At 37.4% G+C, this 18422-nt stretch overlaps 1 protein-coding gene across 3 annotated transcripts in view; it reads left to right on the forward strand.

Annotated features, from left to right (window-relative positions):
- PATJ (PATJ crumbs cell polarity complex component) overlaps positions 1-11240 on the forward strand; it is a 155890-nt gene extending 144650 nt beyond the window's left edge. For all 3 annotated transcript variants that reach the window (XM_063298039.1, XM_063298040.1, XM_063298041.1), the window contains 3 exons: positions 4730-4833; positions 7047-7170; positions 9142-11240. In XM_063298039.1, the coding sequence (XP_063154109.1) occupies positions 4730-4833; positions 7047-7170; positions 9142-9288 (375 nt within the window). In that variant the 3' untranslated portion in view covers positions 9289-11240. The remainder of the gene's footprint in view (positions 1-4729; positions 4834-7046; positions 7171-9141) is intronic.
- Positions 11241-18422: the final 7182 nt, after the last annotated feature.

The following is an 18422-nucleotide window of genomic DNA, read 5'->3' on the forward strand; positions in this document are numbered from 1 at the left end:
TCTGCAGAAATACAAAACATTTTTTTAAAATAAAACTAAGAGGGCAAGTCCTTCTAAAAACAAAATAAGTAATTTCACTTGAGCATTTTTAGAACCCAGTCTTGAGAGTAACATTTTGATGGAATTATTTTTGGACCCCAACAGAATAATTATTTTGAAAAGGAGAGCACACTGAAATATTTTCTGACCCTCTCCTTGTTTTATTTCAAAAGATCTATTTCAAAAGAAATGGAAGACAAATTGCAAACTGATTCAGAGACTGCAGCACTCTTTAGTACTTTTAGGTTAGATTTCATTCCAAAAACATAAGCTTGGGCAGTGAGATTCATGTCAATAGATAGTGATAGATTCATGTCCATGATACATTCACTGCATGGAGTACGGTGCCTGATTTGCATAGCACATAAATAATTTGGTATTTATGGAGCCTATGTAAAACAGCTGCTGCAACCATATCAAGTCAAGAACCACCTCCAAATGAAAATCCAAGGTGAAAAAGCTGAATGATCGTGGGAGGCAGACAAGCTTTTGCTTTTGAGCAGATGACATTGTGAATGTGCAGTTAGTCAAATGATATGGTTAGCTGCTTTGAAATGATGTGAAAATAACATTGGCAGCCAAGGATGGGGCCATATTCTGCTGTTAGTCAAATACTAATACAAATTTCTAATACTTAGTCTTCTTTTTTCAAATATTTTTATTCAGATTACAATTAGAAAAATAAAAACTAATACAAACTACAAAAAATATAAAAAGAAAAAGAAAAATAGAAAGTGCAGGGGAAAAAAAGTAAAAACAAAAAAGGATAAAGAAATAGCCGCCTCCTTCATCACAACAAGTACAGACAATTTTAGTAAATTATCTCCATCTCTTAAGATACAACAAATGCACTCTTCTTCCCATAACTCACCTCTTAACTATTAACATAATCTTAAAGCCTCCTCATTCATTCCTAGTCAGCAAAAGTCCATGAAGGGCTACCAGTGATAACTACATAACTGTTTTAACCTTGATCAAATAAGCCAGCTCTGTATTCCTTTCCTGCACTTTTAACTATGTTGGGATTTAATCCCTTAAAATAACGTCCTCAAGCTTGATTTCTTTTAATCTTTTCTTTGTCTCCTCTCAGCAAATCCTTCAAAGCTTTAACAGATCTCTTTTGTAAATCCAGTATAAAAAATTATCTGAATCACTCTTCTGAATTAATACTTGTATGTCCTTTTCAAATATCAAGACTGTGAGGTTTCAGATGGCCTCTGACTCAAAAAACAAAACTCTTTCTGAGTCAGAAGGGGAAACAGAAACTTACCAGGCAGAAACTGGGAAAGCAAAACCCAGAAATGACTCAGCAATGTGGGAGAAGTTAGAGACGCTGATTGGCCATTCTTCAGAGGAGGATTTGAATCCTCCAATCAGTGCGCGCGAAAGATGTGCAGAAAAGCATGCAAAGGAGAAGGCAGCCTGATTGGTTGCAGAAGGGAATAGGTGCGCAAAGGATTGGCATAAAAGGCAGATGCGCAAAGAGCAAGCTGCTGGAGACAACCGATCCTTCAAGCTCGCAACCCCAGTGGAAGAGTCTTTACCAGTGTCGGAAACCTTGTCTGTACCCAGAGGGGAATCAGCATTGGTGTTTCCTATTGAAGAGGACCTGCTGCCACAGAGGATCTTCTCCCTGCCAAATCCAGCAACCTAAGCCTCACGTCCAGCTTCAGACCTCACTGCTGTCATTCTGCGCGTTCCAGGCATGCTCCCAACCTTGTTTCAAGCTTCCAGCCTTGTCCAGAGTCTCCAGTCCAGTTTCATCATGCTTCTGACCTCCAGTCTTGCCCAGGATCTCCAGTCCAGTCTAGCCATGTTTCGGTTGCTCAACATTGTTCAGGAACTTTAGATCTATCTTGTTGTGGTCCGGGTTCTCAACCTTGTCTAAAGCCTGTTGTCCAGTCCAGTCGTGTTTCAAGCTCTCTGCCTAGCCAAGAACCTCAGTCCAGTCTAGTTGTGTGCCAAGCTTCCAGCCTAGCCCGGGGTCTTCAGCCAAGTCCAGTCTTGTTTCAAGTTATCTACCTTGTTCAGAGTCTTCCGCCCAACATACCCAGCCCAGTCTGATCACCCAGTTCAGGCCATTCTTGCCTCTAGAGCCAAGCCTTGCCCAGCAGTTCTAGTTCAGTCTTGCCTAGTTTCCAGGTGCCAGCCTAGTTCGGGTGGTGTTCCAGATCACAGACAATGGACTCCAGTTCCGGTTGTGCCATGTGCCCTAGCTTCTTCCAGTTCCACAGCTCCGGTCAGCAAATCCTGCTTAGCTGTTTTGCCACAGTCTCCTCCTGCAATCTTGCCGATTCCCCCCGTTGCTGCCCGGGTGGGCTTGATCAGAACCAGCCTACCTCTTAACAATTTTGGATATAACATTATGTATGACCAATGGGAAAGGATGTGGACTAGAGGATTAAAATTTACATTGAATTATAATCTGAAGGATAATTTTTACAAAATGATGTATAGATGGTACATAACTCCAGATAAAATATCAAGAATGTTTAAAAATACATCAAATATTTGCTGGAAATGTAGAAGCGAAATAGGTACATTTTATCACATGTGGTGGTCTTGTAAAAAAGCAAAAAAATTCTGGGCATCAATACGCAATGTTATTCAAAGAATGTTGGCAATGGATATAATCAAAAAACCAGAATTATACTTACTGGGTCTAATGGAAGAAGAATTAGAAAAAAAAACATGGAAAGTTCCTATTGTACTTGATTACTGCTGCACGAATTATTTATGCCTCAAGGTGGAAAGAAGAGTCTACCCCATCAATAGAAGAATGGACAATTAAGATAATGGACCTGGCCCAGATGGCAAAACTAACGGACCTGTTAAATGATAAAAATATGGACGATTTTAATAATGAATGGCAACCTTTTCTCGATTATATAAGGACAACACAAAAAATAACACTATGTACATAGGATTTAGTAACTAAACACTTAATCAAATAGAAATAGGGGTGACATAGATTGAAAATAGAGAAGAAGTAAAGATAACATAACTATAGATCTAAAATCACAGTTTAGATAGTCGGAAACCACTTTTTAATAAGCTTTGTTGTTTTCTTCTCTTTTTGTCCTTTTTTTTCTTTTTTTCTTTTCTTTTCTCTTTGTTTATTGGTATATGTATTTGTATGTATTATGTCAATTGTCCTGTTTATGGGTTATGTTGTTTATGTTCTGTTTTTTTAAAACTAATAAAGTTTATTAAAAAAAAATAAAAAAAACCTCTTGATCACAAGGACTTATTTATTGTAAATAGTTGTTTTAATAAAGACTGGTTTTGATAACCTGTATCCAGCCATGACCTCCTCCATATATGCCGTCCTGTTCAAAAAGGGACATCTAGCTCTCCATGAATCCTCACAGGAAGTCCACTAATACTTATCCTTGACAGCCAAGGATGCAGCTATATTCTGCTATCAGTCAAATATTAATCCAAATTGCTAGTACTTATTCTATAAATACTACACAGGCAGTAATATTTTAGCAATGCAAGAAACTCAGTCTATTGGCATGTGAGATAAAAAATATATCCTCAGTTACATTAGCACTTCTAGAGAAGCAGATTGTCAGATGTTCATGTTTTAAAATAGTGCTTCTCCCCTACAATATGTTTCTTACTTAAAAATAATTAACTTACAGAAATAAAATATGGATTTTGCTCTCATACATTTTAAATTATTCATTAGAACATCCTTAATCCATTACATGTATGGCTAATTTTTAAAAAGTGGCATTAGTTGTTTTCACAGCTTGACATATTTGCACCCCCTTATCAATATCCAAATATATTCATAAAAATATGAATAGTGTTTTATGTTAAATATCTACGTTCTTCATTTGCCCAAAGATGAATTCACACCACAGAAGTGAATTCATTCTTTCAATCTGATATTCATCACTGACATATCATTAAGTAATTCTGTTATCAGTAAAATGACCTCATAGTGAAATGGGTAGGAAAGGCCAGATAACTAGAGATAGTGCTGTGGAAATGCTTATTGTCAGGATGTATTGGTCAGGATGGCAAAGAAATGTGTTAATGCTCTTTGCAAATGAGTGATAAGGATCCCAGGGGATCATTTGATCCAGCCTGGCTGTTTGGATGTTCCTGGTTAATTTAATCAGCTGTCTGCACTTGCAGTAATGAGATAAGGAAAAGCTTTTTGTGAGGTTATTGAACTTTGGTGTTTTTTTCCTGCCAACTCTCGGTTGGTGATTACACACACACACACACACAGACACTATTGCCATTAAAAGCAAACAAACAACCAGGAAATATGAGCAGTTTTGCAGTGATTTAATTCTAAATGGAAAGTTTAGTTTTATTGATGTATTGCCTGGATTTGAGGATAAAAATTTCAATTAGTGGATTAACACTTACAATGAACTGTGGGGCTAAAAGAGTCACCTCTAGGCTGAACTTTTGCTCCCCCAGCTCCAATTTTGGAGGGAAGGCTAAATCAGCTCTTTAAAGGAGTGACTGAACTCTGAATAAACATGTTCTTGATTCACTTACTAACCTGTCAGTTTTCACTTTAGCTTTAAGGAGGCTACAGTAGTCAGTCCTTCCACTTCTCATTGATCCGTTAGCACTTTCATCCAATATAGCCCATTGCTAATGTTTTTCTAACAGTACCAAGACACAGCTTACTGATACTGTTTCCTCTTCCATTGCTCTGTAGGTGGTCGCCGACACCAACATCAGTGCCATCGCCAGCCAGATAGAGAGTTTGACTTCTAGCACTAACTTTAGTCCACCTATGGAGCATCATCCCGAATACCCAGAGTAAGTATGCACATTTGCTGATATCTTATGAAGATAGGTAGACGGACAGACAGACAGATGTATGATTAATTTTTCATGCATGCAAGCCTTTGGATTTTGTGCATTACATTAGAATCTTTTACACTGTCAGATAATTTCAGCTTCTACTGCTTCTCAACTATGAAGACGTGCACTCCTCCTTGTATATGGCAATGTAGGCCATTACTCATATGATTCAATTTTTCAGAGATGAGTTCTATATCAACTATATCCAGTGCAGAATTATATTGAGCTTGCATTGTGTAACTCTGCTTTCCCTGACAGAGTTTGAGGTGAAAAGCAGCATCCAAACATTCTCCCTGTGCGTCTGAATATATGATAATCCAAATATATATCATGGATATTAGTTCATGAATAGGAATCAGGCATGCTTTCAATATTTCTAATTTCTCTCCCCCAATATCCATTTTATAGCATTTGTAGAAACCTTTTACTGTCCTCTCACCTGGTAGATAATGTAAATATTTCTGCTTTCAAGCTTCTAACCTGAGATAAATTTTCCAATAGCACAAAATATACTATTATGTATTTTTCAGACTGCTGGAAGATTTTTTTTTCATTCTTTTTGACTGATCTGTAACAAGCAGTTCTTCTGAGGTTTGGGGGTTTTTTTTCCCCACTGACATATTGTCATGTTTATTCTCCTTCTGTCTGGCTGTGTTTTCGCTTGAGATGACTTATGACAACTGCAATTCCAGATGATCTTCTGTTAGAGAAATTAAATGAGGAATGGCTTTCAGCAGTCTTCCCAAAAATGTCATGATAAATGCTCCATGACCTTGTTCTTTTTAAAAATTAAGTTTAACGCTTTCTCACTTTGATTCATGAATCATAGCGCTCAGACACATATGGCTGTAAAGCTGGCACTTGAATTAGTCCTTGCTTATGTACATTTGAAATATATATTTCTTCAAGGGACTTGGCAATTTTTTGCCAAGCACTTTCTTGTGTAGAAAGAGAGATTGTTCCAACTCTTAGTTTCCTGCAAGTCAGATGCATGTCAAAGCTGTAGGAACAGCCGTTTGCTGAGCTCCTGTTTCTATTGTTGCTTTATTTAGGCACAGTGCCAGTGGAGATTGTCCTTGTTACCATCTTCCTAATTAAATAAATGTAGATGCTTATCTCTACATCTATGTTGTAGGAATCCGTTACTGGAAATATGCTCATGTCACTAAAGTTGTTTACTCTAGTGGCAATACTTCTCAAAGAGCATGTACCATTATCAAGTCAGATATACAAACTGTCTTGTATTATTACCCTGATCTTCATGGACTGGTTTCAGCTAGAAGGCTAAAACTACTCTATTCAAGGCAGAGCATTAGCTTTCTGCTTCATCTTGCATCGAATGATTCTGTCTGTGTAGAACAAGGTGACAGGTATTTGCCTAGCATACACAGAGAAAGACAGTGATGAAGGGAATCCTGGGGGCACAGCTGATTCCCCACTTGATCCTGTGCAGACCACATTTCTCCATGCAGGAGAAATGAATGCGATCAGGCGGGGACTTGGCATCCTTCCTTCAATCCTGACCTATGATGCCATCCAGCCTGCTTGGATCTGCTTCCACATCTCTTATTTAACTGGTTCTCCACCTCAACTAGCTCTATCTTCCTTGTACTCCCAACACATCTGGAAGGCATCAGGCCAGGAAAAAAGGAAGTAGCCGAATCGTGCTAAAGGTTCCTGCCAGAAACAATTACATTACCAAACAAATGTTGCAATCAAATTAGAGAATGTATGTATTCCTGATCTGTAGTGTTTCAGTGCTATGCAGCCTCTGTTCCATGAGTTCTTACAGTATTAATAGCTGCAGAGATCAATAGCATATAGCGTTTTCAGTGATGGGAAATGTTATACTTTCTGATTTCACCAGCTGAGAATAAAGACATAGAAGGGGGGGAGGGGGTTGACAGCATTATTGCAAGCACATAGCTAATTCATTGGGAGTATCACTTACGGAATCCAGACTTTATATTCCAGACTTTGATATCTCCCATTAAAAGGACATCCAGTCCCAGAGCTAAAAAAGATCTTACTCTTGGGAGCTACTAACAAAGTAGACCAAACCAGTGCAGGACAGCCGTTGCTCTGATGGCATGAGCTAGCTCTAATGAAGCTATTTTTCTTCATATTAAATAAGCAATGTACTAATGGGTGTTTGCTGTGTTTTTCAGAGCACCTCAGCCTAAAATTATTGTGTTGGAGAAAGGTTCAGATGGATTGGGCTTTAGTATTGTAGGAGGCTTCGGAAGCCCACAAGGAGACCTCCCTATATATGTCAAGACCATTTTTGCAAAGGTACTCCAAAACACCTTTGCATTCATATTCAATTTGACCCACCCTTCTGATGAGGAACTTGGGGAAAGAATTGGATTTTTCATATCTTACAATAACATATAGAAAACTGGGACTACATCCATTGTAGTTTAGTTTAGTTGAAATGAATATTATCCTTAAATCAATTATCAGCTTTTGGGACAAAGTACTGAGCCCTCTGAGTCTGTTTATGTTCTAAATATTGGCCACATTCCTGTATACCAGTGTTTCCCAACCTTGGCAGCTTAAAGATGTATGGACTTCAACTCCCAGAATTCCCCAGCCAGCGTGGGGAAAAGCTTCACTGTCATACTATGTGTGGAAGCATTGGGCAAATTTTAAGGAACGGTTGCAGAAGGAATTAGTTCAGACTGGAGCAGGAACACGTGGGGGTAAAATTGTTATTCTTCACCATTAAGAACTCTTGACCCTTGAAGATGTTGTTTATTCCAGGAGGAAAGATCCCATGTTGGTATATTATTTTTCTGAAAATTACATACATATATATATATATTATACGTCGTATTCCTAGTCAATTTACTTTTTGTCGATTTACTGATTTACTTCATTGGGCTTAAATGGCACTCCTGTCCAACAGGACAGTGAGAAGTTAACATTCTTTTCTTCCTTTCTTAATATTAAGATTAAAATAATAAAACAGTATAATAAAATAACAACTCGTTAAAAAATACAAGTTACACAAAGTGACAGACCTTACAAAGAAAACAGTGGTCACTAAAGAACAACCAAACATTCAAACGCAACTTAGGATGGGGACTCCCTACTTATATCACAACTTCTCCAAGGGCTTTCTTAGAATTCCACAGGGAGGGGCCTGGTCTGATCTTGCAAGATAAACTATTCCAAAGAGGTTGCAACTGATCATTTGCCTTATCCCTCCAAACATTGTGTCCAGAATAAATTTACTCAATGAGCAGTTTATAAAACATAAATGCATCAAATTATGTTCATGTAGTACAGTTCATTTAAAATATCTCAAATTCCAAATGAATCTACGACAAGCAAAGAAGTCAGTTAACTTAACATGATGCTACCTGAGATCATTTCAGTATCACCTTGCTTCTTCCTTCTGGTGGACACGTTTCTACTATTTTATTGCAAGTTTATCTGCGTGGAGATGTACTGTGCGCTTCTTGTGAATATGTTCATCTCTGCAACGTTAAAAATGGGAAACACAGTCTTTTCATATACAGATGTGTCTTGACAGAAATTATGAGATGGGAACTGTGGGATGGGGGAATGGATTGCCCTGTCTGTAATCAGAAAAAATACTTGGAGAAAAAGATACCTTTATGCCTAGTAGAACCTAGGCAGCCTGAAAGAGTTCACCTGTTATGTCAGGGTGTTATTTAATTCCATAAAAGTAAAAATAAGTATTTATTTCCATATATAAGATTTCTTTGGAAGGTTGTGCCTGTCAGAGGCTATCAGTCAGCAACATGAGCTCACATAATTAATGCTTTTGATACTTCTTTTAAAATTATTCGTGGAACAGTTTACACCACCCGTTCCCAGTTTCAGTGCACAATGTACATGTGAGCCTTTGTGATTAGGTCCATTCAAATTTATTGCTTTCTGTGATGGAGATAATCATGTCAAAATTGTGAAGTTAACCGTATAACGTAAATTTGAAATAAAAAGGTAAACTGTTGTCTGAGGAGAATCTTTCCCAACCAAGACCCCTCCAGTTTAGCCTTCCCAACTTAGTATTATCATATGGTGTCTGGCACTGTATTAGTCCCATTGGCTAGGCATTTTGTTGGAATTGTAATTCCAATATATCTCAAATGGTCGAAGAAGCTCATCCTAAGGCAGCCCTACCATCTCCGTGTTCAGCATAATTTGTTATCTATTGTTTTAGCCCCCAAACATTGCTCAGCTGATGATGTGTACTGTTTCTGGTCTGTTTTCTTTTGTTTTCTTTCTTTCCAGGGAGCAGCTGCAGATGATGGCAGACTGAAGCGTGGCGATCAGATTTTAGCTGTTAATGGACAGTCTCTGGAAGGTGTGACTCATGAGCAAGCCGTAGCTATTCTGAAGCACCAAAAAGGGACAGTTACTTTAATAGTGTTGCCATGAGCTTTGCCACAAATGCAGTTTGGGCTGGATGCAATTATTTCTGAGCATTGCTAGAGCTGCTATAAAATGATCTACAATCCTTGTCAGATGACAACCCAACTCCAGCTAAAATTAGCACATATTATTAATAATGTTGCTATGCAGCTACAGCCATTGTAGTGGTTCATTTTGTCTTGTCACTGAAGCTATTTGTGAAAACCTTAATCCTACATCTCATCCATCCTGGGTTTTCTTGAATGTGCTTTTGATTCCCTCCTTTGTCCATAATTGTTATCTCTTAGTAGGAAGTATAATCGGGAAACTAAAATTAGCATATCCACAAGAAAGAATGTAGCTGCTTGTTGGTTCCCATCTGATGAACAGATAGAAATACTGATTGAATTTTCATCTCACTCATGGTTTGATTTTGTTAATTCTCTTGTCAGCTGTGCCAGAAAACATTAAAACATAATTCAATTACAGCTTTTTCAAATAATGAAATATCAAATTCTCCTATGGGAAATTAATTGCATATGAAGTTCTAATGATGAAGTGCCAACCCTCCTGTCTAATCTCTCTGAATAAATAAATGTAAGTTAGTGATAACTATGACAAGTAAATTTTCAGCTTCTCCTTACTCATTTTCTGCTTTTGGAAAATCCTGTAATAGATCGGCAAGACCTTCAAAAGTTTCTGTCTCTGGAGAGCTAGTTAAATGGTGGAAATCATTTGTACCATGTAAACCTTAACTCCACTGAAGTGAAAGAAAGCCTTAATTTGGAATAGGGCTACTTGTTATTTATAATGATAACACTGTAACGAAAGGTAAACATGACCTACAAAACTCATGATCAAATTTTGACATCCATGTCTCAATAATAAATAAAATGGTAATTTTCTATTTAAATCCTGCCGTTTCTGTAAAATATGTTTACTGTATGTTATAATTAGAATGCAATAACATCAACTTGTTTAAAATAAACTATATCTCTTAACTCTGCAAAGGTGAATAAGCAGCAATCAAAAAAGAAGTAGCATGTCTTGTTAAGAATAATGTCTTTGTTCTCATGTTCTGTCTTTGGATCTAGCGAATCACAAAGTGCATTAAGCTATTGGAATATAGCAATGGCTATGCATATTCCATGAATAGTGCCTGAAAGCAGATTAAAATTATTTTAAAGGATTTCTACTCAATGTCCAAATAAAGATATTTATAAGAAATGCGAGTAAAAATGACCCATGAAGAAAACACACTAATTCTTTTGAACACTTGAGGCATTCAGTTTTGTCAATTTATGCTTCAGTTTACACTACACATTCTCGCTAAACTTGAAGACACAGATGATGTTAACTTGTTTAAGGACTGTGATCCAAATCTAATGGCTGGCCAAAAATGTATAATTTAAATGGATATAACCAGTCTCTTAAATTTTATGCAAGCAGGTGACCTTCTTTTCAATGTTTCTGATAGAAGGGGATGTTGGGTTTATATGCTGAAATAATGTGCATGTTTTCTAGCTCAGATGGGAGATCATCTCACTGCTTCTTATAATTTGCACTTTTTACATGTTTCATATAGTGCTGCCAAAAAACAATAAACCAAAAAAACCCCGAAACACACCGCATTGCAACCTGCAGATAAGTTGGTGATGATGTGGGGAAGTAAGTGCTCTATGTAAACATTCAAAAGCACAATCTGGTTGGAAGTTTTCCATCTGTTGAGTCCTTCAGAGATAAGTGGGAGTTACCTAAGAGTGTATGGAAACCCTGGCTTGCGCAGGAAAACTGCCCAGTTGATTGTGCCTCGGTCATTTACAAACAATCTGTTGTCTTTCTGGGAGTTTATGGATTTGAGGTTTTGATACTGCTGCTAATTTCTAAGAGGGGCGCTGATACTTACTGTATGTTTGTGTATAAAATAAAATGTTTTATGAATTCCAAAGATTCTTAATAAAATTCACTTGCATAAATAATGGTGGCATGATGGGAAGGAATTAACATTGCACTTCTACACAGAAACGTAACTATGATATTACAGTTTATTTTGGTCTTTGCCAGTAAATAAACTTCAACATAACTGTGGGGGAAGGCTTAAATATGCAAGCTTGGCACAACTTTTGTATCATGCAGACTTAAAAAAAAAACCATGAGAAACTTGCTGACTGTACCCAATTCGTAATGCAAAGACTAAGCCATTTAATGAGGTAGTCCGGACACATTTTAGAATAGAACAGTTTACATCCTGGATAATGATGTATCTATTACATTTGACCCTAAAGTATAATAAAGGTTTAAAACAAAACTTAATGGACTAGGCTATATTTTCCTGTGGTCTAGCCTAAAGAAGAGGAGGGAGGGAGATTCCACCTGCCTTTATGATAGGAACATAATGTTTGAAATCAACTCATGAAGTTCTCCTTGACGGGGGTGGGGAGGTATTTATTATGCCCAAGATGGCATCAGTGCAGCAGACTATGTAGCACCTCTCTTTATTGCTTATTTATTTTCTTTCAGAGAAAACATTTAATATGGGTAAGAATAAGAGACATATAGCTAGCCCTGAATCAATTTTTTTTCCTTAAATTCAAAATGGCTCTAGACAGCAAGGATGGACCCTGCTGTATTATTGGTTAATATGCTTGTCAGTTCTGGGCTACAGAGTTCGTTTGTTTTTTTAAGCTAGAGTTATTCATGGGCTGGGCTGAAGCTAGACGATTGCTGTTTCTTTTCAGTTATGTTCACTAATGCGGCTGTTTGGGTTATCTTTTTACTAAAGCTTCTCGTTAAAAAAACTTAGAAAACATATTCATTTTGTGCACCCTCTTAGTATGTGGACAGTTAAATGACATATTACATATAAGTCTATCACTGCTGTGAGCTGCTGTGCAAAAGGCAGACTATAAATCTAATGAAATAAACAAATGCAAAATATGATAAAATGTGTGTGGGAGTCATTTCTAAAAACAAGTTAAAGAAGGGGCAGAGAATAAAAATTTTAACTGATGCTGTAGTGGCATTTCAAATGCTGAAGAGCAAAGTGTCTATTTCCTGAATGTACACATAGAAATATGTGTTGAACTTAATAGAAGGGAACAGGCTTTTTTTCCCTATATGCTTAATTCGAGTAATAGGCAAACTCTAGCCCATTTGTTCAGTTAACCTGATAAACCAAACTAACTCTGCCAACTATGAGTTAAACAAGATCCCATTGCACTAATTCAAGTAATCAACAATTCAGATTTCTGTCTTTTATGTAGACATACAACTAGCACATGCAGCCCTCTCAAATCTCTGTTAAGCTGTGGGTAATGGCAAGCTGCTATCTCAGTTTTCCTTCAGTATCTATAAAGACGGACAGATGTATTACTGTTATGTTTGGAACATCTGTTTAAATTGGGTTAATTGGAAGAATAAGAAATGAGCATCTAAAATCATTTTAGTCTAAATCTTCTACAACCTAAAACTTTAAACTCTTCAATCCTGGCAGAAACCAGGGTCCAGGGCCTACAAATCCTCTCCACTACCCTGGCTCTACTTTGGCAAAAGGTGAACAATAGAAGGGCCAACAATCATAATTGTTGAGATCTTACAATAAAATCAATGGAGGAAAATTGTTTCTGCATTTCAGATTCTACACTGCCACTAATCGTTTTTTTTTAAAATTAAAATATGCTTTTAAAGTATTTTTAATTCAGCTATTTGTTTGAATTCTGGAAAAAAACAATGTGTATTTTAAATCATACAGTCATTTAGCAATTTAAATTATGCTACTGCAGCATTTTTTTAAAATCTGTTAAATTGTGTCTGATTCTTGGAGACTGCCAGACAAGTCCCTGCAGTTTTCTTGGCAAGGTTTTTCAGAAGTGGTTTGCCATTGCCTCCTTCCTAAGACTGAGAGAAAGTGACTGGCTCAGCTGGCTTTGTGCCTAAGGCAGGACTAGAACTCACAATCTCCCAGTTTCTAGCCTGATGCCTTAAACCACTACACCAAACTGGCTCTCTTACTGCAGCATTAAACAGGAATAATAGAACCATTATGCCAAATTTCATTTCAACTGGAATGCAGTTAATTTCATATTGTTAATCAAATCAAGTTTGTTACCATGGAAGTACAATATAGAAAGACTCTTGAAGTAGTATCATTATGCAATCCTTATGACATATGACTGGCTCTGGTTATTTAATGCTATATCTATATGTAAAGCATTTATTTTTACCAAGTTAATACAGTACTGTTTTTTTTTATTCTACTCTGTATATTTTTTTTCCAATATTGATGTTAAAACAGCCTCTTTTGTGCTATTGGGGTTTGCTGACATCTCTGGCCAATCAAGTGCTATTTAAATCTCATGAAATGAAGACAAATATTCTATACCTTTAGTACCATTGAAATGCTGAAGGCTTGTGATCAGGTACATTTGTTATTTATAACTTGAGGTATTAGATGAAAATGAAGTCTCCTGCACTTAGATAATGTGCAGACTCCACATAGGAATAAACTGTGTTTCAGACAGAGAAATGATCCTGTTATTTATTTCCTAGGATGTCTGTGGCTGATGCAGAATGAATACATCAGGGAACTCAGTGCACCTATGACCTCTGTTATCAAAAATGCTGGTCTGTTAGTGCTAATCTGAATAATGTCAGAAGAGGTCAAAAGTAAGACAGCTTTGTCAAACCTTCATTGCAAGACACAAGCAAAGAAGCAAGAATTGCACATATTTCTATAGGGTGTTTTTAATGCCAGGATTAGAGGTTAAGGTACAAAATCATGGAAACTGCATTAGGGTGTCCAGCTCTCATTTCTTAGTTGATTATGATGGAACAGACTTTGAAAAATGTGAATCATTTCTTGCTGGCCTTTGTGCATCCTGGATTACAAACTCCTGCCTTATCTCTCGGTTGTTTATGTCTAGCACTGGGTTATTTTCCAAACTTCCCCACATTCTCTCATCCCTTTTGTCTCTGATTCCTTTTAAGCTACCTTTTGGCTTCAGTGTGGTTTACTGAAAATTTCAGTGCAAGACTCAGAAGTTTTGGATTATTTTCGCATTGCCCACAGGGCTTTTTTAAGGTCAGCAATTTGAATTCTTTCTAGTTCATTTGCATTTTTCCTCAAGGAACTTTGACATATTTTTCACCAAGAAATGGAGGCAGCTTGGATATTTTTGAGCTGAAACACCCTTTTGGCAGATTTTGGAACAATGGGATTAATTAATGACCATGTCAAGGGACATTTTTAAATGTAAAAAGTCCCACTAAGCTTGGACTTAGCTTCCTTGCAGCTGTTGTTAAAAAATACCACCAAAATCCTTATTTTCGTGAAACACGGCTGATGCTCCACTGTTAGCCTACTAGCTTACTGTTTCCGTTTTGATTTGTAGAGCTGCCTTTCAAATGACATTGATCAAGTTTCAGCAGACTCATATTTTCCAGGAATTTCTGTTGGGAAGGCAAGCAGATGGTAACTTGCTTGCATTATACATGGAGGCATTTGCCCATTTATTTATTTGTTTATTTTCTATCTATCCCACCTTTATTATTTTTATAAATAACTCAAGGCAGCGAACATACCTAATACTCTTCCCTCCTCCTATTTTCCCCACAACAACAACCCTGTGTGGTGAGTTGGGCTGAGAGAGTGACTGGCTCAAGGTTACCCAGCTGACTTTCATGCCTAAGGCGGAACTAGAACTCACTGTCTCCTGGTTTCTAATAATTCTGGGGAAGAGTGGATGAAGATTGTAGATGCAGGGTGATTACACGAAGTATGTAAAGTCATTACTTGTACATTCCCTGTGATCAAGATTTTTTGTGGGAAGTAGGGTTTTTAAGGAGAATGTGGCAGGTGACTGGAGCAGGGTCAGGCCTAGTTAGTATTTGGATGGGAGACAACTAGGAAATTGGGCTGTAGTTAAACAGGTGACGAAAAAAAACACCTGGAATGGAAAATGGAATTGTTGCCAAAGGTATTCTTTAAAACCCAATTCCTGAGTAGATAAGGGGTGAGGGAGCTGAGCAGCAGGAAGTGGGACTGGTGGGACCCACATGCTCCAACATTGCTTCTAAGAACCACACTGGTGAGGGTCATCCCTCCTTCCACTCAGCTGTTCTGCTGGTGCGGCAATATTGCGCCTTGCACTTAGTCCCTAGCACTTTTGGAGTGGCATTGCCAGGCACCTTCAGTGAAGTTTATGCCACTGCTTCAGCACCTAAGCGTGCTGCCTGCCATGAACCCCCAAAGGCTGAGTGGAGAGTCAGGGAGCCTTGCTCTGAGCCAGTTACTGCTTATTGGCCATGAAAGATGCCAGGTGGTTGTCCCCTGCTTAGAAATTTAAAAAATTGATCTGGTTTTACTGAATTAGCTAGGTAACATTGTTGACCGTTAGCATGAAAACTTGGTGGACACACCTATAAGTCACCAGACGTTGGGCTGAAGGGTATATTTACTGCTTAAAAAAAATTAAAGCTATTTTAGCCTTTACTATTGTTATGTGTTTTCTGGGTCTAAAAAAACAGGACTCTGAAATTTGGCAATGCAATCAGAGGGGAGATTGTGTGCCAAACCTGGACATAAGGTGTTGGCTGCAGGACAGTCTGATTGTGTGTCATCCAGTCAGTGTTGACTTGTAGCAACCACATAGATAGATTTTCTCCTGGAGCAAGTTGCCTGCCTTGCCTTAAAAGGAATAAATGATCTGTGATGCGAGAGATGTGAAAGTGTTCCCAGAATTGAGAAGGAAGAAGATGGTAAAACTAAGCCTCCTGGAGTATTTGGTGCCCACTAGAAGGGGGGTGGTTTAGTGCCATCTTCCTATTTCTTTTCTGTCCCTCTGCTATTGTAAGGACAGATAGTCTCAGAGGACAGAGAGAACAAAGCATAACAAAGAAGGGCAGAAGGCCACAAAGGTTACTTTCATTTAGTTGCATCAAACACCAAAGCTTGCAAGTGCAGAGATTTGTTCCTGTTTCATGACATTTTCGTAGGCTATCCTAGGGATGGTCATAGAGCCAGTTTGGTCTGGTGGTTAAGGTGCTGGGCTAGAAACCAGGAGACTGAGTTCTAGTCCCACCTTAGGCATGGAAGCCGGCTGGGTGAGCTTGGGCCAGTCCCTCTCTCTCAGCCCAACTCCCCTCACAGGGTTGTTGTGGGGAAAATAGGAGGAGGGAGGAGGATTAGGTATGTTCACCCCCTTGAGTTATTTATAAATATAATAAAGGCGGGACAAAAATTCATTCAATCAATCAATATGGCCTTGATACTCTCCACATTAACTTCCCACCTCTGAAACTACTCAGCAGAGCTTCATGATTACCTCTGACATCTTGTTCTAAAGCCATTTCTATTCTGTGAAATTGAGTTGCAGCCTCATATTTAACAGAGCATTCCTGCCAGATCAGCAGGAAATCTGTTCAAAACTCTTGTGTTGTCAGCCATTAATGCTTTCGAGGATCTATCATATTTATTCCTTTTTTGGGAGTTTGTAAAAATGAATATGGGCTTTGAAAAATATATTTCTTAATTGGCAAATAAAAACACAAATGACACCACAGTGTCAATCCTGCCAGGGAACCCAACAACTTCTGAAAGATTGTAGGTTCTTTGTGAATATATGTGCTTTTTAATTTATTTGTGACAGTAATATGTGACTTTTTTGTTTGGAAAGAATACTCCATGTAGCTTGAAGTTACATGCCTCAAACACAAAAATAAAATTAGAAAATACAAATATAAGAACAGATTGTTTAGAACACTCTTGCATGTTCCTATTCCCTTTCAAGTGATTTTGTACAAAGTTGTACAAAATGTACTGACTGAAAAAAATGAATTTAAAAACTGAGGAAAAAATAAAATAGCTGGAGTGGGAATTGTGGAAGAAGTTCTAAATAATTCTTATATTACAGTACAGGTAGTCCTCATTTAGTGAACACAATTGGGACCTTCAACTCAGTCGTTAAGCAAAGCAGTTGCTAACTGAAACTGCGATGGTGCTCATGATCTTACTTCAGCTTTCCTTTGCTTTACAAACCTGCAAAGGTCTTAAATGCAAGGACTGGTCACAAAGTTACCTTTTCATCACTGTTGTAACTTTGGTCATTAAATGAGGCAGTCGCTAAACAAGGACTACCTGTACTCATTCAGGAGGTTATGTAACAACTTCGATCATCAATATCTTGAAGATATATGCTCTCTTTCAGCTTCTGTATTGTCACTTTATCAATATAATGTACACAGTTGTTACGTATCTTCTTTAATATGTGTAGGTTTCCTCTGTTACCTTTTTCTATATATTTTGTGTGTGTATTGTGGCTTTTTCTGTTTCTGTTTTACATACATTGGCATTTTACAGAACTATTTTTCCATTTTACTATTTATATACTATAGTAATAATATTTTAAATTATAGATTAAAAATTTGATCTTACTTTTAACAATAGCAACGGGCAGTAGGTTTTCTGAACCTCACTAATGAAGTTTTGTTTTCCATACCATTTAACCAAATGTAGAAGCTGAAAAAGAGAATGCTTGCTAGCAAAAAATGCTAACACCCATTTAAAATTATTCCATCACAAAAACACTTGCTTCTGACATCAAACAGTGTAATTGTTTCATTTTCTAATGTTTCTTCACAGGTTTCCAGCACAGCTGTCCATGGGGGGAAGTTCAAAAAAATCAAGATGGGGTCTATGGTCACCCTTTCAAAACTGCACCTCTTTTTTATATGCGTCACAGGCACCATCTTGACTCTTTTCGCCCCCTGGATACCCCTGGTTTCTAGCATAGTGAATGCAAAATACAGAAAATGCATAATGCCTGTGTTTTTGTGTATTTTTTTTAATATTATGCTCATTCTACTAAAATGTCAATAGGTGGAGCAGTTGACAATATTTTATATTGCACTCATGTTAAGAATAGACATTTTAAAAGAAAAGTCTGTGGAATATGAATACACATACTCTTTTTTCTTTTCCTTTTTTTTTTTTACTTCTTTTCTAGAGGAGTATTTGCTTGGCAAGTTTACAAGCCACCCAGGGTTATTTGTTTAAGATGGGTGGCCAGAAAAATTTCCTAAATAAATAAAATACAAAGAGTGCACCTATATGTCAAATGAATTAGAATATTGCATTACTTCTCTGATTCTGTGAGAATGTGAAG

Source organism: Candoia aspera, chromosome 3 (assembly GCF_035149785.1).
Source record: "Candoia aspera isolate rCanAsp1 chromosome 3, rCanAsp1.hap2, whole genome shotgun sequence".
Taxonomy (NCBI): Eukaryota; Metazoa; Chordata; class Lepidosauria; order Squamata; family Boidae; genus Candoia; species Candoia aspera.